The following is a 25,326-nucleotide window of genomic DNA, read 5'->3' as shown; positions in this document are numbered from 1 at the left end:
TTTTTGTTAAAAAACTAGTAATTTACAATGTATGTATGTATATATGTATGTATACAGGCAGTCCTCGCTTAGCAACCATACATTCAATGACCTTTTTTGTTACAATGGTGCTGAATGAGAAGACTTATGATTGGTCCTCAGATGTGCAGCTGTTGTGCTATCCCCGTGGTCACATGATTGCCATTTGAGACCTTCACTGCTGGTTTCCAACAAGTAATGGGGAAGCCAGCAGGAAGTAGCAACTTGCAGTCACATGATGTCACACTTAATGATCATGCACAATTTATTTAACAACCACAACCAGAATTTCCATTGTAAGTAAGTAGATATAATGGTATGTGAAAATAACCTTGAAGGAAGAGGGGAAGAGACGCTTCCTAGGAACTGATTAGACAGAGGGAGCCCACAGTTGCTTAATGGACAGAGAAAGAAACTTAGGAAAGACTGATCCTAATGGATCAGGCAGGCAATGGGAGATTTCAAACTTATAAAATTCTGTTCTTACAATAAAGCAGAATTAGCTCATCTGGTCATCTTTTCTATTTGGCTTACCTGGGAGGGCTGACAACATGGTCATGGGATATATTATTTTTTGGCTTTGTGTCCACATTGGTTAGCAACAGAGTTGCCAGTCCCTGATATGATAATTAACTGAGGACTATCTGTATTTTTAGAGATAGTTTTCCAGATTAATTTTTTAAAAATCCAGCAACTTCGTTCATGAAATTTTAGGAATAGAGACAGTTTTTCTTTTATTAAACTTTTTTAACCAAAAACTATATTTCAAAGTCGTGTTTATTCACTCTAAATAAAACCACTGATTTCAAAATCAATACTCTATATGTTCAGGTCTGTAATAGTTATTTTATATTTTATCAATTATAAGTGCATGTCTAATCATGTAAAAATGAATGTAATAACCCTACATTAGATGTAGCTATACTAATTAGAAAATCATTGCAGCTCTGAATTTAGCATGCTCTCAGTAACTATCTTACATTTCTCCTAGTACCCTTAGTAAAAAAAAGTATAATCTGTTCTGAATACGCAGATCTTTTTTCAGCCATAAAAGTCACATGGTTCTTATTTGTATAAAGTTTTATCCAGGAGTGGCTTCTAAGCAAACATGGTGTGCAACAGATATGTAAACTTATCTAAGGAATTACTGAGGAGACGGAGAGATTTTTCAATTTAAAAAATCAAACAATTTGCCAATTAATTATTTGTGTTTCACAATGTCTTAGTAATAATTAATCTCTCTTTGCCCCCCCCACCCAAAGGAGTAAATACGAACAAAGGGGCATGATTTATGGTGAAAATGAGTTTTAATATATAACTTAAATCTACAGCATTTAAAATCAGTTCAAAAATGTTTTTCCCATGCAAACAAAATTATTAGCAACAGTTTTTGTTTGTGATTTTTTTAAAAAATAACCTGAATGTATATCTGATCAAAATAGTGTGTTTCATCCCAGACAGTTTAACCAGTCATGATTTACTGAGACTTCTTCCCCTATGTTAATTAATTCTTGACCTATTGTATGCTGAGTTCAAAACCTTTTTAGAAGATGGAGAGTTCAAACAAGTAACTACATTGTATTTTGCTAATAAATTAGTTTGGAGTAAAGAAAATACCTCAAAAATTTCAAAGCCATAGATGTCCAAAACTCCCATTACTTTCTTCCTTACTTTGGACTGTGCCTGTAGAAAAAGTTATTATTTTCATGATTAGTAATAGATGACAGCAAGATAGATCAATAAAAAGTAGTGTAAATTAAAAAATATCATATGGCATACATCAGTGTTTCCCAACCTTTCCTGGTTGGCGGCCCAGAGCAGGGGGGAGAGGGGAAAGAGGGGATGATTTTGTGGGAGAGGCAGGCGCATGTGAGTGTGCTAAAGCACCTGCGATGTTCATGGCAACACAAGCGCGAGTGGGGCCATAAGCGCCCACAACGAAGCTTGCGTGAGTGAAGCCGCAAGGGCCCACACCATTTGAGTGGGGCCGCAAGCACCCGCAGTGACACTTGCACAAGTGGGGCTGTATGCACACACAGATGGATAACCACCAGCCGGCCACTCACGCAGCCCGGTGGCGATTAGGCCATGGTCCACAGGTTGGAGACCCTGGTATACATATTGCTTATATGCAAAAACAGATGACCATTTATTTTATGAGCTGTCATTGAAAATTTATTGCATTTGATGAACTATACCTTAATGCTTTCATTGATTCTGGTAACAAGCCAACAAAACAGTCTACTGTAAAGATTCTTTGCGAGAGCATCCCGAGCATAATAAGCCTAGTTAAAAGAAAGAAAAGAATCAAAAACATTTAAGATATATTTTATGTTGGCACAGCATAAGGTGGCAAGAATCAATAGCCACCCATAGTCTGTAGATGTGCTGTACGGAAAGTTTTTTTTTTTAAAAAAAATACTAGCCTAAACTTTTTTGCAGTACCTGTTACTGAAGGGGGAAAAAAGGAGAATTCACTACTGTAATGATCTGGCTTTACCTGAGCCACATTTAAAGTTGTAGATACTTTCTCCTGCTTGGCTTCAACAGTGCGGAAACTAAAAGCTCTTTCCAGAACTGACTGATCAATGCCTGTCAACTCGCATATTTCTTTAAGCTCTGTGGAAAAGAAGAATCATAAGTTGAAGCATACAGTTCGAGGTTAGTTTTATTGTATTTTCAAAAAATATTTATTCACTTGAACAGAACTTTCTGTTTTGCAACTGGCTAGGCAAAACAGCGTCATCTTTATTCCTTATTCTTTATTTCCTTATTTTGACTCTGCAAACAACTGCATAGAAATAGTAAGCATGCACTCAAATTTGCAGAATGATGTTGTATTTAACTTTCTACCATGTAGAGGGTGTGTCGTCTTCTTTTACCTAGTGATTCACTGAAACATACAATTTGACAAAGGATGCTTGGCTTTGCACACAAATGTAGCTTTAACTGATTTCCTTTCTAAAATGTATTTTTAAATATCTGCCATGCCATCTAAAATTATCTGTAGCTTTTTTAAATACAAAAACTGCTCACTTTAACTTCTTTCTACCTACCAAGGAAACTGCTTTGCCCAAGGATGAAAATACTTTTGAGTGAAAATTGAACGCTATATTTTTAACGAACCTGCTAAATTTACTGTTGCTTCATCCCAGCACTTCTAGATAGAGGACAAGATGCAAATTAAAACCCCCAAGAATCTGAAAGAGTCTAATCCGAATGTTTCATTCCATCCCTTATTCCATTTTAAGACATTATTATTAAATTCAAACTCTATGACTACAATGTTACCCAGTCATTGTTTTTCTGTCCAACCTATTTTTCTTTCATTCTTGGGTGCATAAAGTGCAGTATTTCAGGGATTTTGTATCGCTTCCAATATCAGATACTGCTGAAGTCATCTAAATAGTTAAAATTAAGTTGGTAATTTTAAGACTGGGTAAAGTGGAAAAAGGTTAATGCAGTATAAGAAAATGTGGTTTTTATTTTGTACATGCTTATCTTCTACAGACTAAATACAAACCAGAAACCTTCAAAGAACTTGAACAGTAGTATGTAAGAATTTTTTTAAAAAAAATTTTTTTAAAAAATTCTTGTCTGATGAAGAATTCTGAACAATTTCCAACTGGCAGAAAAATACCTAGCATACTAATAAATAAGGATTCTGTAATAAAGATTCTGTCATTGACTTTGAAATTAATACATTTAGAAACAAGCCAAAAAATAGGTAGTACTGGAAACCAATGGAGATAAATGTTACTCAATTAAGCTCTATTATTTGAATTACCATTTTTATCTTTGATTTTACTTTCGTCTAATCCATTCACACGAGATTCTGGTTTAAATTCAATGTTTCCCAGTTTTAAAACAGCAGCAACAACTTCAAATACTGACTGGATCTCATGGTCCATAAATCCCACGATCTGCATGGCATTCTAGAAGATGGAAATCGTGTTTATTATTTTCACCTTTTCCTCCTTCCTGGTAGCTGTTTCCCACTGCACCCAATTATTTTATTTTCACAGCCAACTATGTAGTATCTATTTACTTTTCTATATCACTTTCATTAACAAAAGCATACAGTGAAATGTTTTAGAAGAACAGTACAAAACAAAATCAACAAGATAAACATTAAGGCAGTAAGAGAAAGTAAAAGCAATGGTAAGTTAAAAATCACGGCACTATTAGCACATTATAAAAAGTCTTTAAGTATTAAAAACACCTTTTGTCTGGCACTGAAAAAAACAGTAACGACGGTGCTTGGTAGACCTTACAGGACAGAATGTACTAAACTAAGGGGGCTAATACTGGAAAATCTTGCTTTCCAGGGGGCAGCTTCAGCATGGGAAGACAAGTGAAACAAGGCGTTAGAGCAGGGGTGTCAAACTGGTGGCCTGGAGGGGGATGCATCATGCACAGGCCATGCCCACCCCAGCTCTTGGAAGGGGAAAAACATCACGAAATGTCACGTGACGGCAACATGACATGCTGAGTTTGACACTCGTGAGTATAAATAGGAACAAAAAGAAGGAGGTGTATGGATTACAGGAGTTGTTTTAAATTCACACAAGATTTTATTTAGAGAGCTAAGATTCAAATTTATATCTCTCAGCTGGCCCAAATGGCTCTCATAGTATAGTCACACTAGAATTTTACTTAATCTACAGGTGTTACTAGAAACAATTTTTAATTCACAGTTAAATGTTTTAATTACCGTTTGGTTTCTTTTTTAAAAAATATGAATTTATTTATAAGTGTAGAACCCCTCTACATTCATTAAATCAATGTAGCAACACATTTTAATTAGAAAAATCATTAAGAATAGTCAAACATTTCTAATCCGAGTACATCTATTACATCTAACTACTCATAGGTGATGTTAATTTTCATTTAGTATCTGAATAAAATATATGAAAGCAGGGAAATTTAAAAATGCAGCATCCACAAACCAGTCTCATGGTTTTATGTTTCTGATCCATGTCATTTCAACACAATCAGGCTAGTAAGAAGGAGATTATTTATTCACTTATTATTTATAAGTGACTTATGACCGTTTTTCACACTTACAACTGTTGCAGCATCCCCATAGTCACAGGATTAAAATTCAGATGCTTGGCAACTGACTCATATTTATGACCATTGAACTATCCAAGGGTCATGTGATCTTTTGCAACCTTCTGACAAGCAAAGTCAATGGGGAAGCCAGATTCACTTTACAACCATGTTACTAATTTAACACCTGTAGTCATTCACTTAACAACTGTGGCAAGAAAAGTCGCAAAATGGGGCCAAACTCACTTAACAAATGTCTCACTAAACAACAGAAATTGTGGGCTCAATTGTGGTCATAAATTGAGGATTACCTGCAGTTGTAAAAAACAATAAAAGCGGTATATAAATAATTTTACACTTCAAACTGAAATTGAACCAATTCTGAATATAGCAGAAGGGCATGAATCCTTACCTTAACTGTTCTGAAGTTTGAAGCATCATCAACTCCATTTACTTTTGCAGAGCCCAGACCCAAGTAGTTGTATCGACTGAAGTCCATCTCCAACTTAAGTTTTTCTGTTAAAATAAAAATATATCTATTTACTAGCAAATTCACATGACTGCTCTTATTTAGCAGCAATGACAATCATGATTGTATGTCTGGATTTAAATAAAGAATGCACACAATATCAAAATTAGTTATGCCAGCTTGAAATAAGTTACCTAGTTCCATATGCAGTTATAACTTCAATATTCTCCAAAATTGTACTTACTGAGCAAATCTTCTGATCCTCCAGACAGAATTTGATAGAAAATATGGAAATTTCTTTCACCTCTGGGCTGTTTAACAACACGGGATTTTTCCAAGAGATCTAAAATTAAAATTAAATAATTATTTATCCTTTCTTTAGTTTCGTTTCCACCCCCCCCAAAAAAGAATCACACCTACAACTCTAGTAGAACATTAAGAAATGCAGGTAACATCTGGAACAGAGACTGAAGAGACACACACTAACTTATAATATCTAATTAAGATAATGGATATTTTGGTTACATATGTGACGTCCTGCCTTTTTCTAAGAAACACATTAAAAAGCTCAATCAGGTACAAGGGAGCTTCCACCCCCTCCCCCCTTCCTTTGGATGAAGCCGGCTGCCCCAACCCCCACCCCTTGCTCTTCCCTTCCTGTTCATTCGTTATCAGGGAGGCAGGTATATGGGAGCTTCAATCCCCTCCCCTTCTTTCTCCTAACAAGCACCTGAGACCGTTTGGCTGCAGCACCTACCCCAATCTCTCCCGATCGATCGCACAGAGGCTTCTGGCTGCCAGCATTGGCAGCCAGATTGGTTGGTAGCTAAGTGTCCTGGGGGGCTAAAAGCCCGGGATAGACAGTATGTCATCCAATCAGCTGCACCGAAGCATGTGGGATGGAGGGGCTGGGCCCATTGGCCAGGGCAAACAGCTAGGGGTATGTTACAGAGGAGAAACGTTAGCAGTAAATGGCTGGAGGCAGAACCCTGGTGGCGAAGCAGGCACGGCCAAGGGTACGAGGCAAACAGTCCCATTCCACTTGGCAACAGGCTCACATTTACAATCAGTTGCAGTGTCCCACAGCCATGTGACCATGATTTGCAATCCCCACCCTCCAAGTCTCTGGAATTTTTTGCCAGTATTAAACAAATAATGTCCATTTGGAAGAATAGATTTTCTTAAGAATTATGTGATTTGCATCATGCTCAAGGTTCACTGTATAACTTGCTTTATGACTATTGTAAAAACCTTTGAAAAATTGAGTTTGTTCAAGTGGTGCCTCAAGTTACAACCACAATGGCTTACAACCAAAATTCTGGGTTCCATTGTGGTCCTAAGTCAAGGATTGCCTGTATTGTGGAATAAAACAGGGCTCTGTACAGCTCATCAGTTTCATCAATTATCTTGATGGGAGAGTTGAGGGGACACTTACAAAGTTTATAAACAGCAGAAAATTGGGAAGGATGGCTAATACTTTAAATCAGGGTATGTCCAACCCATGGCCCATGGGCCATAGGCAGCCCTGAATAGCTAAGTAAGGCAGACTTGCAAGATCATAAATTCTAACATTGTTATGTGATTTTTAGGGATATATTATATATTTTGTAAGCAACCCAAGACAATTCCTCTTCACTCAATGTGGCCCAGGGTAAGCCAAAAGGTTGGACATGCTGCTTTAAATGAAAGAGAAAATGCAAAACAGTTTGAGCACTGGACTAAAATCAACAGGATGGTCTTCAACAGGGAGAAATGTAACATTCTACATCTGTGTAGGGAAGAGGTGAAACATAAGGATAAAATAGGGTCAGTGTGATGAAGCTGATACAAAGGCAAATGCTATCTTGATGTGCATTTTTCAAACCGTAAAGTCCAGATAACAGGTAGTAACTGTTCTACTCTACTCTGACTTGGTTAGACCTCATTTCAAGTACTGCATCCAGTTCTGGGCTCCATAGATCAAAAGGAGAGTGACAAACTGGAGGAAATCAGAGGAAGGCTACCAAATTAATGAAGTGTTTGATAGCCAAGCCCTATGAAGAATGGTTAAAAAATTGAGTTTATTAGTGTACACAAAATACAACTAAGGGGGGAGAGTAGGACCAGATTCAGTGGGTCAAAACTATAAGAAGGCCTGAACTATCCATCAAGGTGAATTTCTTGACTACTTTGTCAGGTTGCCAAATGAAGTAGTAAATTCTGCTCTAAATGTCTTCAAACAGAAACTGGATGTTCATGCGTCCCAAATGGTCTCATGAATCCTACACCGAGTAAGCCTACCTCTATAAATACTTTCAACTCTCTGTTGATAAGGGGAGATATTTAATCTAATAATATTTAGAATATCCAAATTCTCTATAAATATCAGCATTGTGAATAAATATACAGAGATCAAAGCCTGTTCCAAGTATTCTGTCATTCCTCTATTTCACAATAGAATTTGTCAGAATAAAGCTTATTTTCATTCTGCATTTAAAGAATTACTTTAAATTATTTGGGAGAGCCTTCAGCACTAATTAAAATGAATATGTTATCCAAATAAGCTTAGGATCATACAAATCTACTGTGTATACCATTTGTGTCTTTTAAATTTAGATTTACTAAATCCTAACCCTAAAAAAAAGTTTGCCGTCACAATGTATACATGACACAAGGAGTGTGTCTCCATCAAGCTAGTGCTTTGTGTTATGCTTTACTAACATTCAAAACAAACAAAAGAACAATGAAGTGTATTAATATTTCAGTAAGTTACCAGCAGTGTTTTGTCTCCATGTCACCTGCTCCAATTAGCAAAGCATACACAAGCTTTTCTACAAAGGACACTTGGAATGAAAGCAACTCTTGTTCTACGTAGCAAAACAAGGAAGTCATTGAAAAAATGTTATTTGGCAACCTAAAATTAAATGAAGACACTTTCAGATGTGCCTTCATGTGTCTTAAGAGATTGTACGGATTTCTCAGACTATTTTAAATCTTAGGATTCACTGGCCAAACCACCATGCAACATTTGAGTATAGTATTCTTATATTGCATTTTGACATAAGCATCTCTCCCTCCCTCCCTCTCTCTCACACACAAAAGGAAATAATAAAAGGTTGAAAAATAACAATATAATAGCCGTCTCATAATTGTGGTTGGCAGCTTGCTCTTCCATGGAATGTTTCATATAGGTTTCATATAGGAAGAACATGTAAATTCAGTATCACACGGGTTTCAGCTATTCCAGCAGCTCACCATCTTTGCTTCTGCCTGCTATTCCACATTCTCAGAAATCGAAAAAGTAGCCATCATAACAGTGAAAATAATCAGTCATGGTTCCTAGCAAAATAGTTATTTCTATGATTTAAAGGTTTCTGTGACTTGCACATCCTATAAAACCAAGTAATGACTTCCACATATCTTAAAGCATGCCAAAACACTTGACAGACAGAAAAGCCATAACAGACAAGGTGGAGAAGAGTTATGGAGGCTAACTTCGTTTGCATGAGTATTTTATTTAAAATGATCTTGGTTTAAGGGGTTGTGGTTTAGAAACAATGTTTTTGTTAATCTGGGCTCAAAATGCAGTTAGCTTTTTGGCAGTCATAACACCCAACTGACTGATATTCAGTTGATAATCAACTATTATTGCAAGGCTTGTTTTTTCACAGTAATTATTACCAAACCCGGTTATTTCCCATTCTGAACCTGTGCAATTTTAAGCTATATTTATTACATGTATAACTTTGCACTTAACCTTTAACTTACTCTCAGCTCATTTCTCTGTTCCATCAAGATCATTTTGAATTATTTTAGTCTTAACAGAATAACAGAGTTGGAAGGGACCTTGGAGGTCACAATTTCTGGAAGCAAGTCGTTTCAGTGATTCATTGTTCTCACTGTTGGGAAATTTCTCCTTAGTTCTAGGTTGCTTCTCTCCCTGATTAATTCCCATCCATTACTTCATTTCCTGCCTTCAGGTGTTTTGGAGAATTGGTTGACCCCCTCTTGTTTGTGGCAACACTGGTTGCATCTTCTAGAAAACTATCTCACCTAATTACATAATCTGCAAATCTTCTGCTGCAAGAAGATTGCACAAACTGACTACAAGCAGCGGCATGACAAAGTAGTAACAATGGTGCATTGGAAGATCTGCAAGAAATATCATTTGCCTGTAAGCAAGAACTGGTGGACCATAAAATAGAGAAAGTCATAGAAAAATGAAGAAGTCAAATTGGTCTGGGACTTCAGAATCCAGACAGACAGGCACCTGTCACATAACACCCTGGATTTAACAGTTATCGATAAGAAAGACAAACAAGTCTGGATAGTGAATGTGGCAGTGCCTGGAGACAGCAGAATAGAAGAGAAAGAACTGGAGAAGATAACAAAATACAAATACCTACAAATAGAAACAGAATGACTATGGCAAAGGCAAGCAAGGGTAGTACCAATAGTAATAGGCGTCTTGGGATAGTACAGTCCCAAACAACTGGAGTACCACTTGAGCACCATAGGCATTGACAGGTTTGCCATCAGTCAATTGCAGAAAGGCAGCTTTGCTTGGAACTGCTTCCATCCCGCGATGATATCTGTAACAGTGTCAAATGTTCGGATTTGCCTATCCCAGGTCCTTGGTAAGGACTTGATAGGTAGACAGGGATGCCAAACCTAGTCTGAACATCTGACTGACTGTGATAATAATAATAAGAAAAGTGAAGAACCAATGATTAAGGAAGTAAATAAAGGAGGCCTTTTAAAGACAACTAAAACAAAAGCAGAATATAAGAAAGAAGTAATTGAGCAGCGAGCTGAAAATTGGAAACACAAAGCTCTGCATGGCCAATACTTGAAAAATATTGAAGGCAAAGCTGACCAGAAACTAACTTGGAACTGGTTAAGATCAGGAGTACTGAAAAAAGAAACAGAAAGCTTTATTTTGGCAGCTCAAGAACAAGCCCTAGCCACAAACTGCATGAAGACAAAAATTCAACATGTTACCACCAACAGCAAATGCCGCCTATGCAATGAGAAAGATGAGACAGTCGACCACCTGATCAGTGGGTGCAGCAAAATTTCACAAACTGACTACCTACAACGCCATGACCGTGTTGCTAAGATCATTCACTGGAAATTGTGCCAGAAGTTTGGATTTGAGTACAGCAAAAACCACTGGGAACATCAGATTGAGAAAGTTTTAGAGAATGAGAAACTCAAGATCTTGTGGGACTTTAGGATTCAGACTGACAGGCACTTGGTCCACAACACACCTGACATAACAATAGTTGAAAAGAAAAAAGTATGGTTCATTGACATTGCAATACCGGGTGATGCACGAATTGAAGATAAGCAGCAAGAAAAAATCACCAAGTACCGGGACTTACAAATTGAAGTTGAGCGACTGTGGAAAAAGAAATCGTGTGTTGTCCCGATTGTAATTGGAGCCCTTGGAGCAATACCCAAAGGGCTACCCCACTATTTAGAAATTCTAAAATTGCCGGACTTGAACATTTTGACTCTACAAAAAACCACCTTACTCGGAACAGCTTACATCCTCCGACGATACCTTAACAGTTCCTAGGTCCTTGGTTAGGACTCGAGCTGCTGAGCTATTAACCAGCCTCAAAGGCTGTGAATCTCACTAAAGATTAACCAATAATAATAATAATAATAATAATAATAATAATAATAATAATAATAATAATAATAATAATAATTATTATTATTATTATTATTATTATTATTATTATTATTATTATTTAACCAAGTTAATGTATCTTCCTTACTGATATATTTCCCTGTTTCTAGCTTCTGTTTTTGTCAGCTAGCCATTGATAAAATAAATCCCAAGTCAAAAAATATTCAGTTTCTTTCTTTTCCTTAATTATAAGTGTTAGCTTATCCATTTCAGCACATTCTAATATTTTTCTAATCACATCCTCATCTGGTGGGATCTCTTCACTTTTCACTGCACATTGTTGTGCAAATACTATTCTCGTTGCAATCAATACATATAAAATCAGATATACGGTACATTCCCTTTGTTATATGGGTAAAATGCCCAACAAAAATGTCTCTGGTTTCAAATCTATATGTTGTTTTATCATTTTTCCAGCCATGTATGTATTTTTGTCTAATATATTTTTTGCTTTTTGACATGTCCACCATATAATAGTATGAACCAGGTGTCTGATGACATTTCCAACATTTTGCAGATTTATCCTTAAACATCTTTGCTAACCTTGAGGGTGGAAAATGCCATCTATAAAACATTTTATAAAGATTTTCTTTGTATGCAGTAGACATTGTTAATTTATAATTTCTATCCCATAATTTCTGCCATTTATCTAACTCAATCGAATAGCCAAAAGTTTAGCCCAAACTATCATTGTCTTTTTTACTTGTTCAGTCTTCCATCTTAATATTTAACAAATAGCTATATATTTTCTTTATTTATTTTTCATCTGTCCCTGTTAATATCTGATCTAATTCTGTTAATTCTTTATATAAACCATACATTTTAACATCTTTCTTATATCTAGATTGTATCTACACATATGACCATCATGTTATCTGAATCCCTTGATTACTCAGTTCCTGTTTAGTTTTAAGTTCCCCCTTTTCATTTAAAATATCTTTATATCTGGTAACATTCTCTACATCAATAACATTTGGGTAAATCAGTGCCTCAATTGTGGGGAGCCAGATCGGTATTTTCAAATAATGTTGTTCTTTAATTTTCTCCCATACTAATAATAATGCATTCCTAACATAGTGTCTTTGGAAATAGCTATGTATTTTGTTTCTTCCATACCATAAAAAAGCATGCCAACCTAATTCAAGATCATGTCCCTCCAAGGTCAATAGTCTTTTGTTCCTCAAACCAATCCATTCTTTCACCCAAGTAAGTATCTAAGCCTGGTAGTATAATTCCCCATCTGGTAGCCCAAAACCACCTCTATTGTTAGAATCTTGTAACATTTTCAAACTTATCCTTGCTTTTTTCCCTTGACAAATATATTTTAATATTGTTTTATTTAATTCTTCAAAATATTTCTTTTCCAGTTTTATTGGTATTGTTTGAAAGAAATACAGTAATCTTGGCAAGATATTCATTTTTATCACGGCTACTCTTCCAATCAATGATAATTGTAGATTTTTTCACACCTCCAAATCTGTTTTAATTTGTTGTGCAAGTTTATAATAATTATCTTCTTTAATCGTTACACACTTTGCCGTTAATGATCTCTGGAGGGCTTGGGACAGGGGTTGTTCCTCTGTCCTGGTCCTATTAGACCTCTCAGCGGCTTTTGATACCATTGACCATGGTATCGTGCTGCACCGGCTAGAGGAGTTAGGGGTGGGGGGCACCGTCCTACGGTGGTTCTCCTCCTTTCTCTCTGACCGGTCGCAGTCCGTGTTGACAGGGGGGCAGAGGTCGACCCCGAGGCCCCTTGTATGTGGGGTGCCACAAGGGTCGGTCCTCTCACCCCTTCTGTTCAACATTTATGTGAAGCCGCTGGGTGAGATCATCCGTGGTTTCGGGGTGAAGTACCATCAGTACGCTGATGATACTCAGCTGTACATCTCCACCCCGGACCACCCCAATGATGCCCTTGAAGTGATGTCCCGGTCATCCCGAGGGCCAAGGGCTGCCTGGAGGCCGTGCGGATCTGGATGGGGAGAAACAGACTCAGGCTCAACCCATCCAAGATCGAGTGGCTGTGGTTTCCGACATCCCGATATAGTCAGTTGGTGCCATCACTGACTATTGGGGGCGAGTCATTGGCCCCCACGGAGAGGGTTCGCAACTTGGGTGTCCTCCTGGACTCATGGCTGTCTTTAGAAGAGCACATGACGGCCGTGGCCAGGGGGACTTTTTATCAGGTCCACCTGATTCGCCAGTTGCGTCCCTTTCTGGATCGGGACTCGTTAAATACAGTCACTCATGCTCTTGTTACTTCCCGTCTGGACTACTGCAATGCTCTCTACATGGGGCTCCCCTTGAGGAGCACCCGGAGGCTCCAGCTGGTCCAGAATGCAGCCGCGCGGGTGGTTATGGGAGCGACGTGGTGCTCCCATGTGACCCCCCTCCTGCGCGAGCTGCACTGGCTCCCGGTGGTCTTCCGGGTGCGCTTCAAGCTTTTGGTTACCACCTTTAGAGCGCTCCATGGCATCGGACCGGGGTATTTACGAAACCGCCTTGTGCTACCAATAGCCTCTCACCGACCAGTACGCTCCCATAGAGAGGGGCTCCTCAGGGTGCCGTCGGCCAAACAGTGTCGACTGGTGGCCCCCAGGGGGAGAGCCTTCTCTGTGGGGGCACTGACCATCTGGAACGAGCTCCCCCCAGAGATACGGAGGATCCCAGACCTGCGCACGTTTCGTCGTGCTCTCAAAACTTTTTTATTTCAGCAGGCTGGCCTGGCCTAACTCTCCTTTTTTAAATTTTTAATTTGTGATTTTATAAATTTGGTGTTTTAATCTGTGTTTCAGCCAAAATATTTAATAATTTTAAGGGATTTTTTAATATTTGTATTATTTGTATTTTATCTTGGCTGTTCACTGCCCTGAGTCCTTCGGGAGTAGGGCGGTATAGAAATTTGATTATAAATAAATAATAAATAAATAAATAATAGAAAGAATCACTCTGTCAATGATTACACTGCAGACTCAATGTTAGGGATAGAAGAACTCTCCTTTTCTTTGTTAGCAACCCCGCCCCCACGCCACAGGTACACCTTAACATTGCTAAATACAGCTGTCTACTTACCATCATAGGAGAGAATTTTAAAAATATTTATGTGCACAAAGAGTATGCACATACTGTAAGAATACCAGAAGGATCATTTTAAAGTTGTCCCTAGCTCAGTGATAAGAACTGAAAGGGAAATGCCCACTCTCAAAAAATTAAACAGAAGCTGCAGAACTATACCACTCTTAGCAATAGACATAGTTCTGTTGTCATGTAACTCATACACACAAAAGTGAACATTCCCAGCGCTTCTTTCGGAGAAAATTTCCAGAGGGCATAAAGTAGAAGTAAAAACTAGATAATCACTAGTTCACGTGACTGCAATGTCCTTGCTTATTTGATCAAAGGTTAGATTAGGCCTATCTGGTGAACACTTAAATATGTCAGCCTGAGAAAATAAGAAACAAACAACCCAAAATGTTTACTCAGATTGTAGCAGCAGTAAAGAAAGTAAATATGTTGAAATACTATCTAGTGAATATATACCATTTTTTTCAGTCATCAACAGACGTCTATGGCACTGTCACTATGCTGCTTTAATCCTATAGGCATCTGATGGAAAATACTGGTATTAATTTGAAATCAACAAGCAAAATAAGGTACAGAGTTAAGAGTTTTAATTGCCTTTGATGTATAATTAATTACAAATAGTTTGATTTACAAAAAATTAGGACAATTATACAGTAACATATCTATTTTGTCACATAAAAATGTTTGATATTACCTAATATTGTACTTTATTTACTACCCCATACAGTACTATCTACACCAGGGGCCCCCAACCCCCGGTCCGCGACCCGATGCTGGGCTGCATCCTGTTCAGAACGGGACCATGTAAGTAGTGGGGGAGTGCGTGTATGCATCTGCGAAGTTGCATTTATGAAAGCAGTACACATGCATGTGTGAAACCATGCCCTCTCCCCCCACCCCCCCACCGGTCCATTGAGCCAGAAAGGTTGGGGACAGCTGATCTACATTATGGGTATCTATCCTTTTGGTTTGCCTGGGCTATATTGAGTGAAGAGGAACTGTCTTGGGCCACATATAAAATATATAATATAGTTAATGTATATAAATCACATAATGTTAAAAGTTTATGATCTTGTGGGGCCACATTACTAGCTGTCCATGGGCACCTGTGACCTGTGGGTTGGACATTCCTGATCTACATGAATGCTACATCTACAAACATTTTGCAAATGAGCTGTGCCATGAGACTTTTTTAAGTCCACTACCCTATTTTTGATAGTTGAACTATCTTTATTTTCAAAAGCAATACCAGTTAAATTAACATTTGGAAAAAAATAAAGAATGACATTACATCACAAGCAAAAAATAAACACCAACTGCATGATATATTCTAACAAACCAGGAAGAGCTATTTTTAACTACTTCCTTTTCTTCCATTCTACAGGACAGACCATCCCAGCCAACCAGCCTTTTGGTGTGTGCAAGCAACTGAGTTGAAAGTTAAATACAAATGTGCAGCCTGACAAACCACATACTTCTTTTCATGGCATGTCTGTCATCCCAAGGGGCTAGTGGGGGAAAAAAAGACCTTTAAATAGATGAATTCTGTCCATCAAAAAAATGCTACCTTTACTGCAGAAAATTTGAAAAATTCAGAATTATACTTAAGAGACTTAATTAACCCTTCTAAGTAGTCAATTGACAAATCTGATCTATTTAAAGCTTTTAAATCAATACTGTAATAAAATAATTACAAACATATACTATTTTTATAATATTGTTATTGAATGGTGTATTTTCAACACCTGATGAAGCTGGGGAAGAAATGTGCAAAGATGAAAAAAATATCTCCATGAAAAAGACAAACTATCTAAGCACCAATTAAGGATAACTTTTAATGTATGCATCAAAGCATCTTCCCATCAACCCAAGATAAATAGGAAGAAGGCTGAAAAATTATTTATTTTAGTGTTAAAACACCTGGAGGTTTTTTGCTATGCTGTTACATGTAAAGAACAATATTTTTCTTGATTTTTTAACCATGCAGAAAGGGGATAATGGCAAAGCAAAAGAAAAACATCTGTGAGGCATCTGGTCCAACATATCACTAATTCTCATATATTTTACAATGTTTTGAATAGCATGAAGCTCTGTGACACAGATGCTGTACAGAGACGAGGATTAAGAGACATGAACTAGTAAAAACCCTGCAAGCGCCCAGGAACAATGTAATTATAACTTGTTTCCTTTAAAACTGGAATTTAAATTTAAATTTATGATAGTGAAGATCTCTATCATAAATGTGACAGATGTGGGTAGCTTTACTTGGCTATGAGTTTTGATTTCCAGGAAAGAAGTACAGAGAGCAAGACATTTTTATAAACTCACAGTACAATACCAGAAAATCCCACAGAGCATCTCTATTCTTGATATGATATAGCTATAAATGTACTAATAAAGTATTTCTGGATTTCCAAAATGACTGGTTAAAAAACAATATAATTACATTATATAAGGGCAGCAAAATATCTCTCCAACAAAATATCTCTAAGAATTATAAAACCGAAAATGATGGAGATGGTCAACAATGAGAATCAACATAGAACAATTCTTAGAACCTTGTAATAATTTGTTTCACCAATAATAAAACATCAGAATTAAAGAAAGGGCATGACGGTGGCAGGAGATAATAGATACTTGACACTCTTATTCTGTTACAGATGCTGAAAAACAGTCAAGTTGCTTCAGTGGTCAAATAAATACCATGCCAACGAGCAATGTTTGCTTATGTGTTAGTGTTTCTAAAAGAGATACAGATGTACTTAATTACAGACTTAAAATGCCTTTTGGGTTGTAAATATACCCATATTGATGAAAAGGTTTCTAAATAACTATTACGCACATCATTCCATAGTTATTTTCTAGCCTATCATTATGGAACAAATTCAGCAATTCTGCTCAGACAGAATTTTGAACTTTCATAACTTCTTTTCTATGTTAATACCCTAGAGAGGTCAGTGCAAACCTTTGTCATATGGCTGAAATGAAGGGCTGGATGGAAGCACAGGAGAGCTAATCTAGGCTGCCACAAAGCTTTTCATCTCAGTAAATAAACTGAGCAAGCTTTAGATAGTTTATTTTTATTACATTTACATCTATTTATATTCCATGTTTCCTCAACCACAAAATCAAGATGAATTTTCTGTGGCTTTCCCAACCAATTTCCATTTAAGCAATGATTAGATCCCAGATCTGCTTCATGTACTTGGTGAGTAGACAGAGGCTATTTAAACCATCAAGCCTAATCTCCTGTTTAGATGGTTAATTTATTGTCAGCAAACTAAGTTCAATTCCAGGAAACATGTGGACAAATGTTTATCATACAGTATTCATTTCTCCATAGCGCTTTGAGGACAAGCAAGTAATCTTTTTGACCCCATCTATCTTATCTGTTGGCTTCCCTTTCTGTTTCCCTCCTCTCCATTATCCCTTAATATCGTCCAATATAATTATTTTTAAAATTCAATTATTCATCCACATGTCCAATATGTGTGCTTGCTGGTGATTTTCTCTAATGAACAGTTTGGCTTTATCTGGTCTTGGTCTAGTTCTTTTTGAAGCCTTACATTTTCAGAGCATCTCCAAATCTATATTGCAAAGACATTTATCTTTTTTCTTTTGCTCCTTCTCAATGCTCAGCTTTCACAGTTGTGTATTACTATCAGAAAGGTCATTTCTTTAATATTAACATGAAATGTCCTTACCCTCTATAATCTTGCTAGTCATTGCCTTCTCCACACTCTGTCCATATTTATTGATCTAAGCCCCCAAACTCAACTGAATCATCTGAATCAGAATAAAGCTGGAAAAGACTTTGGAAGTCTTCTAATCCAACCCCCTGCTCAAGCAGGAGATCCTATACCACCTATCCATTTCAGATAGGTGGTGGTCCAGTCTTTTCTTAAAAACCCCCAGTGATGAAACACCCACAATTTCTGAAGCCAAGCTGTACAACTGATTAATTGTTCTCATTGTTAGGAAGTTTCTCCTTAATTCCAGGTTGCTTCTCTCCTTGATTGTTTCTTGTTCTGCCTTCTGGTGCTTCTTTGTGGAGGCCCCACAGCTCTTTTGTCTATTTACTCATATCTATTTACCCCATTCAGGTCTTTGCCATCCAGTGTACATATTTCACTTTCTAAATTTACTTTTCCAAGCATTATTGTTGTGAAGGAAAGATCTTATAATGTTTTCTGATCTCTTTTTTGGGGGGAGGGGGGTCTATTTAGTATGTTTCTCTCCATGTATGTTTCTATTCTTTCTAAGCAATTAAGCAAACTCTTAATATGCAAAATTAATGCAACGGTTCAGTAATTTGCACATTCTCTTGCTCTTCTTTCAGTACATACTAATCTTTTCCAATCTCTGTCCCAATCCTGTTGTTCCGTAGTATTGACATGGAGTTGTTAGCACTTGAGCTGGCTCTTCTGCAACTTTTTAAACAGTTCAGTACGGTACAGCATTTCACCTGCATGTGGTACCAGTTAATCTTACAGCTGGTCGAGTGCATGTCATAATTCACTTTCTAATGGATTCAGTTATCAAATACATTCTCTCTTTACAAATATTCCTGTCATTTTCTAATCCTTTTTACAAATGATTCAGTACGGTTTCCAATATTCCCTTCATCTCATCTGTCTCTAGCCAATTTCTCCTGTGATTACTCTTGAATATTCCTATTTCTATATTTTTCTTGTGTTTGCTCACATATTCTTAAAATATATCAAATTTTATTTTTCTTCAATATTCCATATTTTTCAATATGCTATTTTAAACAAGCTAGAATTTACAATGGAGATTCAGAAGTGGTGGTAACTTCTTCCTTTAAGAATCAACTATCAATAGGAAAGAAGTCAGCATTCAAGAAATATGCCCAAACTAGCACTTGGTAGAGAAGCAATTAAAGCCCTAGAAGAGTTTTCAGATGCCTATACCTTTAAGATTTCTGAGAATATCACAAATAGTTCATAGAACAAACAAACAAAATGTGCTCTAGAAATAAAATACAACTTACAGTTGCTAATGACTCCTCCAAGTGGATCACCTTTAAAATCAAATTCAATGTCCATATATTTTCCCTGGAAAGAGAATACCAAAAAAAAACAAAGAAGAAGAAGATTGAAATGGTTTCTTTGATTTACATGCCAGCATTTTGAGATCATTTAAATGTAAAGAATATTTAACAATATTTAATCATTCTAAATTGTTTGACTTTAAATAAATCATATTGTATAAAATACGCTTATTTATCTCACGGCATACAACAACGTCACCAAATTGGTTTATTGTTAGATAACTTCTAAAAATCCATATATTCCTTGGAAATTTCTAGGGGTTTCCCAAGAGCAATTCTGTCGTGCAGGTTTGATATAAACAGTTACACAAACACACATGCACACAGACCTATGATCCAATGGGATAAGCAAACTGTGCATGGATTTTCTTTTCTTAACCATCAGATTGTAAAGGTTGTTCTTTCAAAATGTTCCTTGTTTTATGGGACTGAAATACGACAGGCTTCATACGTTCATACTAATAGAGATATACAGGGATAAGAAATGTCTGGTGATTCTGATCTACTTTTCTGTTTGATTTCTGACATCAGCCCTGAAAAGAAAGTTCTGCATAAAATAGCAAGAAGACTTTCTGCAAACATGAGGAGTGGAAACAGATATACTGTAAATGCAATGACTGTAATTTGAAAGGCTGTTCTAAAGTGTGTGAATAGAGTACAAGCATACAGTGAAGTGACAGCCAACAAGTTCATCCTATCTGGGCTTTTTCTTATTCCATTGATTTTATAGACTTGTTCACCACTGGTTTTTCCTTTAATTTTGCTTTTCAGAAGCTGGTTGTGAAGCACAGGCATAATGATAACGTAACTGTGGAATGCTGTGACCATCGGTTACACTGTTGCAATTTCGAACGGTCACTAAACAAGCAATTGCTAAGGAGGACTATATGTATTAAGAGCAACATAATGAAGTACCATGTCCAGTACCTGGCTTTGTAAAAATGCTCATTTTTGCCATATTCTCCCTCTCTCACACACAAACTATTTCTGTATATGGCTTTTAGAAGACCAACTAAGCCAACAATAATCTAAATCTAAATCTAAATTATAATTATGCAGTCAGACAGTCCTAAATTTATCCTGCTATTGGCTAAGATGTGAGGTAGTTCTCTGGTCTCTGTGCTGGTACATTTCTCCAAAAGAATGTCCACTTCAAGCACAAAATTCTTCTATAATGCATTTTTCATTCATAAAGCTCTTTTGTTTCAAATCTACTATAGAGAATTTCCCCTTATTATATATCTGTCACTGTACTCTATCCAGTGTCTAACCAAATATATTAACCTAATTTTAAGGAATAACATATAAAATTTGACACAAGTTCATCATATATAGACCAGTTCGTTCTCACAGGGAGGGACTACTCAGGGTACCGTCAGTCAAATTATGCCGACTGGCGACTCCCAGGGGCAGGGCCTTCTCTGTGAGGGCTCCAACCCTTTGGAATGAACCGCCCCCTGAGATACGAAATATCCCTGATCTCCGTGCTTTCCACCGTGCCCTCAAGACCCTGATGTTCTAACAGGCGGGGCTAAACATATGAATATGTGAATGTTTTAAAATGTTATCTAATTTTGGGTTCTATTTAATTGGGCCAAACTATGTTATAATAATAATTTTAATTAGCAATTTTATGATGTTTGTGTATCTATATTTTTTCTTGACTGTACACCGCCTTGAGTCCTACGGGAGAAAGGCGGTATAGAAATATAATAATAAATAAATAAATATGTTTAACTTTCAGTATTTAGGGTATAAAGATATTCCCTAGAATATCTTTAACCATTCTAAATTGAGCAAGAGTCTTGAAAACAGTCACCTACATCTCAGTAAGACAAAGCTGGCTATGACACAGTATTGGGCTAGATTCAATATTACTTTATGAACAGAAGGAAACTGGTATTTGCAGATGGAGCCCCAGAAGAATCTACTAGGAAAGAACTATACATATGTAATTTCCTTAACAGAAAGACTAAAGAAAAATAAAACACTAATCAGTATGGAACATTATTTATACACTGCACTGTAGTTCTAACACTTCACTAGTAGTGATCAATCCTCTGGCCAAATCATTCGCATGTTTTTATTTTGATACTTACAAATCTAGACGAGTTATCATTTCTTACAGTTTTGGCATTTCCAAAGGCTAGTAGGAAAAAGAAAATTAAATATATGCATGATTTAGCAGTAAAGCTGGGCAAATATTAAAAATACAGTTAAGATTGCACCAAATAAGTTGGATAATTAAAAGTGAAGCAGTCACAATTTTAAAAAGTTTAATATAAGTGGAAATAAAATAAGTAGGAATTTTACACCTTGTGTAACATTCTACGTGCAGCATTTTATTACAATAAAATAGAGTCTATTTAAGATATGGTGGCCCATTCATTAATATATCGATAGTTAATAGTTTTCCATTAGTATCTGTTTTTATGTCAGAAAGAACTGAATTTGGAATGCTCAGCTTAGAGGACCAAAGAAAATATGTGTGCAATGCACATATAGGTCGAGTCAAGTGGCAGAGAAATAAAGAGAAATAAGGCATACAGGTAGAAGGAAAACCATTGACTAGTAGTGCATTATGTGGCTTTCTAGGTTCATATAGTCATAATGGTTTTGCATACAAATATCTCAGGTTCAAAGTCCAATAATTCCAAGTGGGAATGAAAAAGGATCCTGTTTGAAAATCTGTTAAGCAGCCATCCATCAATGCAAAAACAATGCTGAAATAGATGGGCAAAAATTTGTTTTGGTATAAGGTAGCTTTACATGCTCATAAATGCTCACCACCCTGAGTCTTTCAGGAGAAGGGCAGTATAGAAATGTAATAAAAATAAAATAAAAGTAAAATAAATGGCTCTACATGTAGAATTGAGTTTTTTAAATATACAATTTTGTGGATAACTCTTGACAGAGATGAAGGATAAATTCCAAATGGCATGTCCATCATGGTATAAACATTATATGAACAAACAGTTAACTCCCAAATTATGCTACCACACACCCAAACCATCATATTATGGAATTATGGGCTATATTTTCCCTGTAAACCATAAAATAAGGAGAGGACTCATGAACAGAGTATGTGATCATGCTTATTCATGTAACATTAAGGCAGAGTTTGGAATGATGTCTGAACTCTACTGTTGTCTATTACACTGACATAATTATTAGTTCACAGGGTTTTTTAAAATGGTATTGTTAATCCTTCCTTCAAAAGAACTAAGACCCAAAGTGAACAAATTAGCATTATCATATTACAAACATATTCTAAGGAATTAATAAGTTCGGTTACTTTGTACTAATTACATTAAACATTCTTATGTTACAAAGGGGTAACTTTGATTTTTTTTTTTTTTTTTGGCTTCTGTACATAAGTTCAAATCAACTGGATATTTGAAATGTTATTTCTGCTTCACTAAATTTGGGATTTTGAGGCTTCCCTGGATCAAAGCACTGATGCCAGAAGACAAAGTGCATGCTTAAATAATCATTCTAAAAATTTAATAGAGTGCACAATTCACAAGCAATAAATCATCTTCCAGTCTGCAGGCTGCATATCATTAAGCATGAGGCTAAAACACTAGGACCATTTATATATGCATGCAGAATCAAATACAAATGGTCTATTATAAGAGTTTAGAGGCAAATTCTTTATTTTACCATACGTTCATTGTTTCCCTATGTTCTTCTGCAGTAGCTGGAATGCAAAACTCAATCACTGGTAACTTAGGCAAACAAATACACTGGACATTTCTGAACAATAATTTCATGCAGTGGCAAAAAACAAACAAACAATGGCATCTAAATAAAGTTATGACTAAAGCAAAAACTGCTCCAACTTGTTCTTTAATAAAACAGATATATTTGTCAACTTTCACATGACAAATAGCTGGAAAGCACACATACACACACAAAGGGCAATAGATACTGTATTATGACACCATTTATTTGTCAGATGTGAAAATTCATGCAACTGACATAATGCTTTTTACCATGAATATTTCAAAGATGTTACAGTCTCTGCCTTGAAATAACAGCAAGCACAGAAGTCATTTCTTACATACACTTTTAACTTCAATCCTGTGCAATTTGGTGTGGCATCGATGGACATGCCTTGGTATACCCGTGTAACACCTCTCTACTTTGTGAACTGCCCTTTGCTGCTAGTCTGCTTCTGGGTGCAATTCAAGGTGCTGGCTGCCACTTATAAAGCCCTACATGCCAAAGGGCTTGGATAACTGAAGGACTGCTATGGTATCTGTCAGGCTAGTTTGATCGGCCAAGGTTGGTGTGCTCTGGATTCCTTCAATTAATCAATGGCATCTATTGGAAGTGCTCCTACCCTCTGGAAGTGCTCCTACCCTCTACCTTTGTATCTCAAGAGGATTTGTATCCTCTTGAGATACAAATGCCTCCCCGCAACCGGATATTCTAAGGATTCTGAAGATGTGACGCTTTGCCCAGGCCTTTGACAAGGATGGCTGATGCCCCATTCTTCCTTTTTCATGTCCCTATCTGGGTTTATATCTTTTTTCTCATCTTTGTTCTTTTGCCTTTTGCTGTTCGTACATTGGCCTGTTTTCAAACGTTTTTAACAATTGGAAGTCAGGAAGCATATAAATTTAATAAACTATTATTAATTATTACTATGTGTAACTTCGTGCTTTTCTGATTTAAAAATTAAACTACCTAAACTGACAGCTAGGCAACAAATAACAGTATTCTATAGCTACCAAACAACTGATGGATAAAATTTTAGCTTTGAAATATACATCTTCTGCTGTCAATATTAATTACATTGCTTACTCTGCACTGACTGCCAGGATCAATATTTTCAATTAGGATATAACAGCCTTCAATCATCAGTCGTTATATTAGTTTTTCCCCTTAGCTAACCCTGCCCCAAACCTTCATGTATGTAATATATAGTAAAAATTACCTTAAAAATTTGAGAACATGATATTGCAAAAGCTTCAGTAACTTTATTCCTGCACTGTATTAAAGATTTGGTAACTACTTCAAACAACCCACATAAAAAGTTATGTGAAAAACAGCCTTTCTTTTGGTTTGGCTGATTTTTTGACAATGTAAGTGAAAACTCATCCCACTGCCTAGAGGAAAAGATCCCTAAAGAGTAAAGGAAGAATCAAATGTTAGCTACCATAGTAGCTTGTTTCATAGGCCTGCCTGTTGCCAAGAGCCTAGACATGTCTTAATTCTTACATAATTATTTATGGTATTTTTATGTACCATTGTTTGTGTTTATTATAAGCAATTTTAGAATAGTCTTATCCCAAAAGGCAGGACATAAACAATAAATAAATGGCAACGTGCCTGTTCAGATTTCACTTAAATTCAAATGTAGAAGATTAATAAGACATATAATGTGCAAATATGACATATGTATTACTTTGCAATTTATTGTTTGCAGGTCTGTTTTTCCATTCCTAAAAGCATTCTAATGGCATTATACTTCCAAAAGGGAAGCAAAATATTCTTTAAGAACGTTATTTGAATACTGCTTTGCATGTGTAAAAAGAAGAATGCAAAATCACAGCAGAAATTCAGGCTAGGACAAAATATGACAAACTATGAATCAGATAAGGGTAGAATGCAAACAAGAATGTGGGAGTTTAAAATAGCTATAAGTAAATGTGTTCCTATTGTGAATGCTTTGCAGTACTGAATAATTTATCAGAACCTTAAAATTTGTGTTGTACAAATTTGTAATGTATTATTAATCGTCAACAAATATCGAACAGTGTTAAGATACTGGCCTCTTACCTTCAAGCACTGGATTAGATTGTAAAAGTTGTTCTTTTACTTGATTAACTTCTGTTCCCTTGCCGCAAACTGCTGCCACATAAGACATGACAAGTTTGCTGGCTTCTATAAGTTATAAAAGAGAGAAAAAAATAGTTATATTCCACACAAAATAATTTATAATAC

General features: G+C 36.4%; 1 protein-coding gene across 3 annotated transcripts in view; it reads right to left on the bottom strand.

Annotated features, from left to right (window-relative positions):
- MYO1B (myosin IB) overlaps window positions 1-25,326 on the bottom strand; it is a 131,028-nt gene that overhangs the window by 35,540 nt on the left and 70,162 nt on the right. For all 3 annotated transcript variants that reach the window (XM_034429652.3, XM_034429644.3, XM_034429665.3), the window contains exons 5-13: window positions 25,162-25,266; window positions 21,474-21,520; window positions 19,315-19,378; window positions 5,784-5,882; window positions 5,483-5,586; window positions 3,806-3,953; window positions 2,519-2,637; window positions 2,217-2,303; window positions 1,636-1,701 (exon numbers count right to left, since the gene is read on the bottom strand). In XM_034429652.3, coding sequence (XP_034285543.1) covers window positions 1,636-1,701; window positions 2,217-2,303; window positions 2,519-2,637; window positions 3,806-3,953; window positions 5,483-5,586; window positions 5,784-5,882; window positions 19,315-19,378; window positions 21,474-21,520; window positions 25,162-25,266 — 839 coding nt within the window. The remainder of the gene's footprint in view (window positions 1-1,635; window positions 1,702-2,216; window positions 2,304-2,518; window positions 2,638-3,805; window positions 3,954-5,482; window positions 5,587-5,783; window positions 5,883-19,314; window positions 19,379-21,473; window positions 21,521-25,161; window positions 25,267-25,326) is intronic.

This window comes from Pantherophis guttatus, chromosome 1, assembly GCF_059756535.1.
Source record: "Pantherophis guttatus breed Tessera chromosome 1, ASM5975653v1, whole genome shotgun sequence".
Classification (NCBI taxonomy): Eukaryota; Metazoa; Chordata; class Lepidosauria; order Squamata; family Colubridae; genus Pantherophis; species Pantherophis guttatus.
Note: the sequence above shows the minus strand (reverse complement) of the source record. Positions and strands in the feature narration are given on the sequence as shown.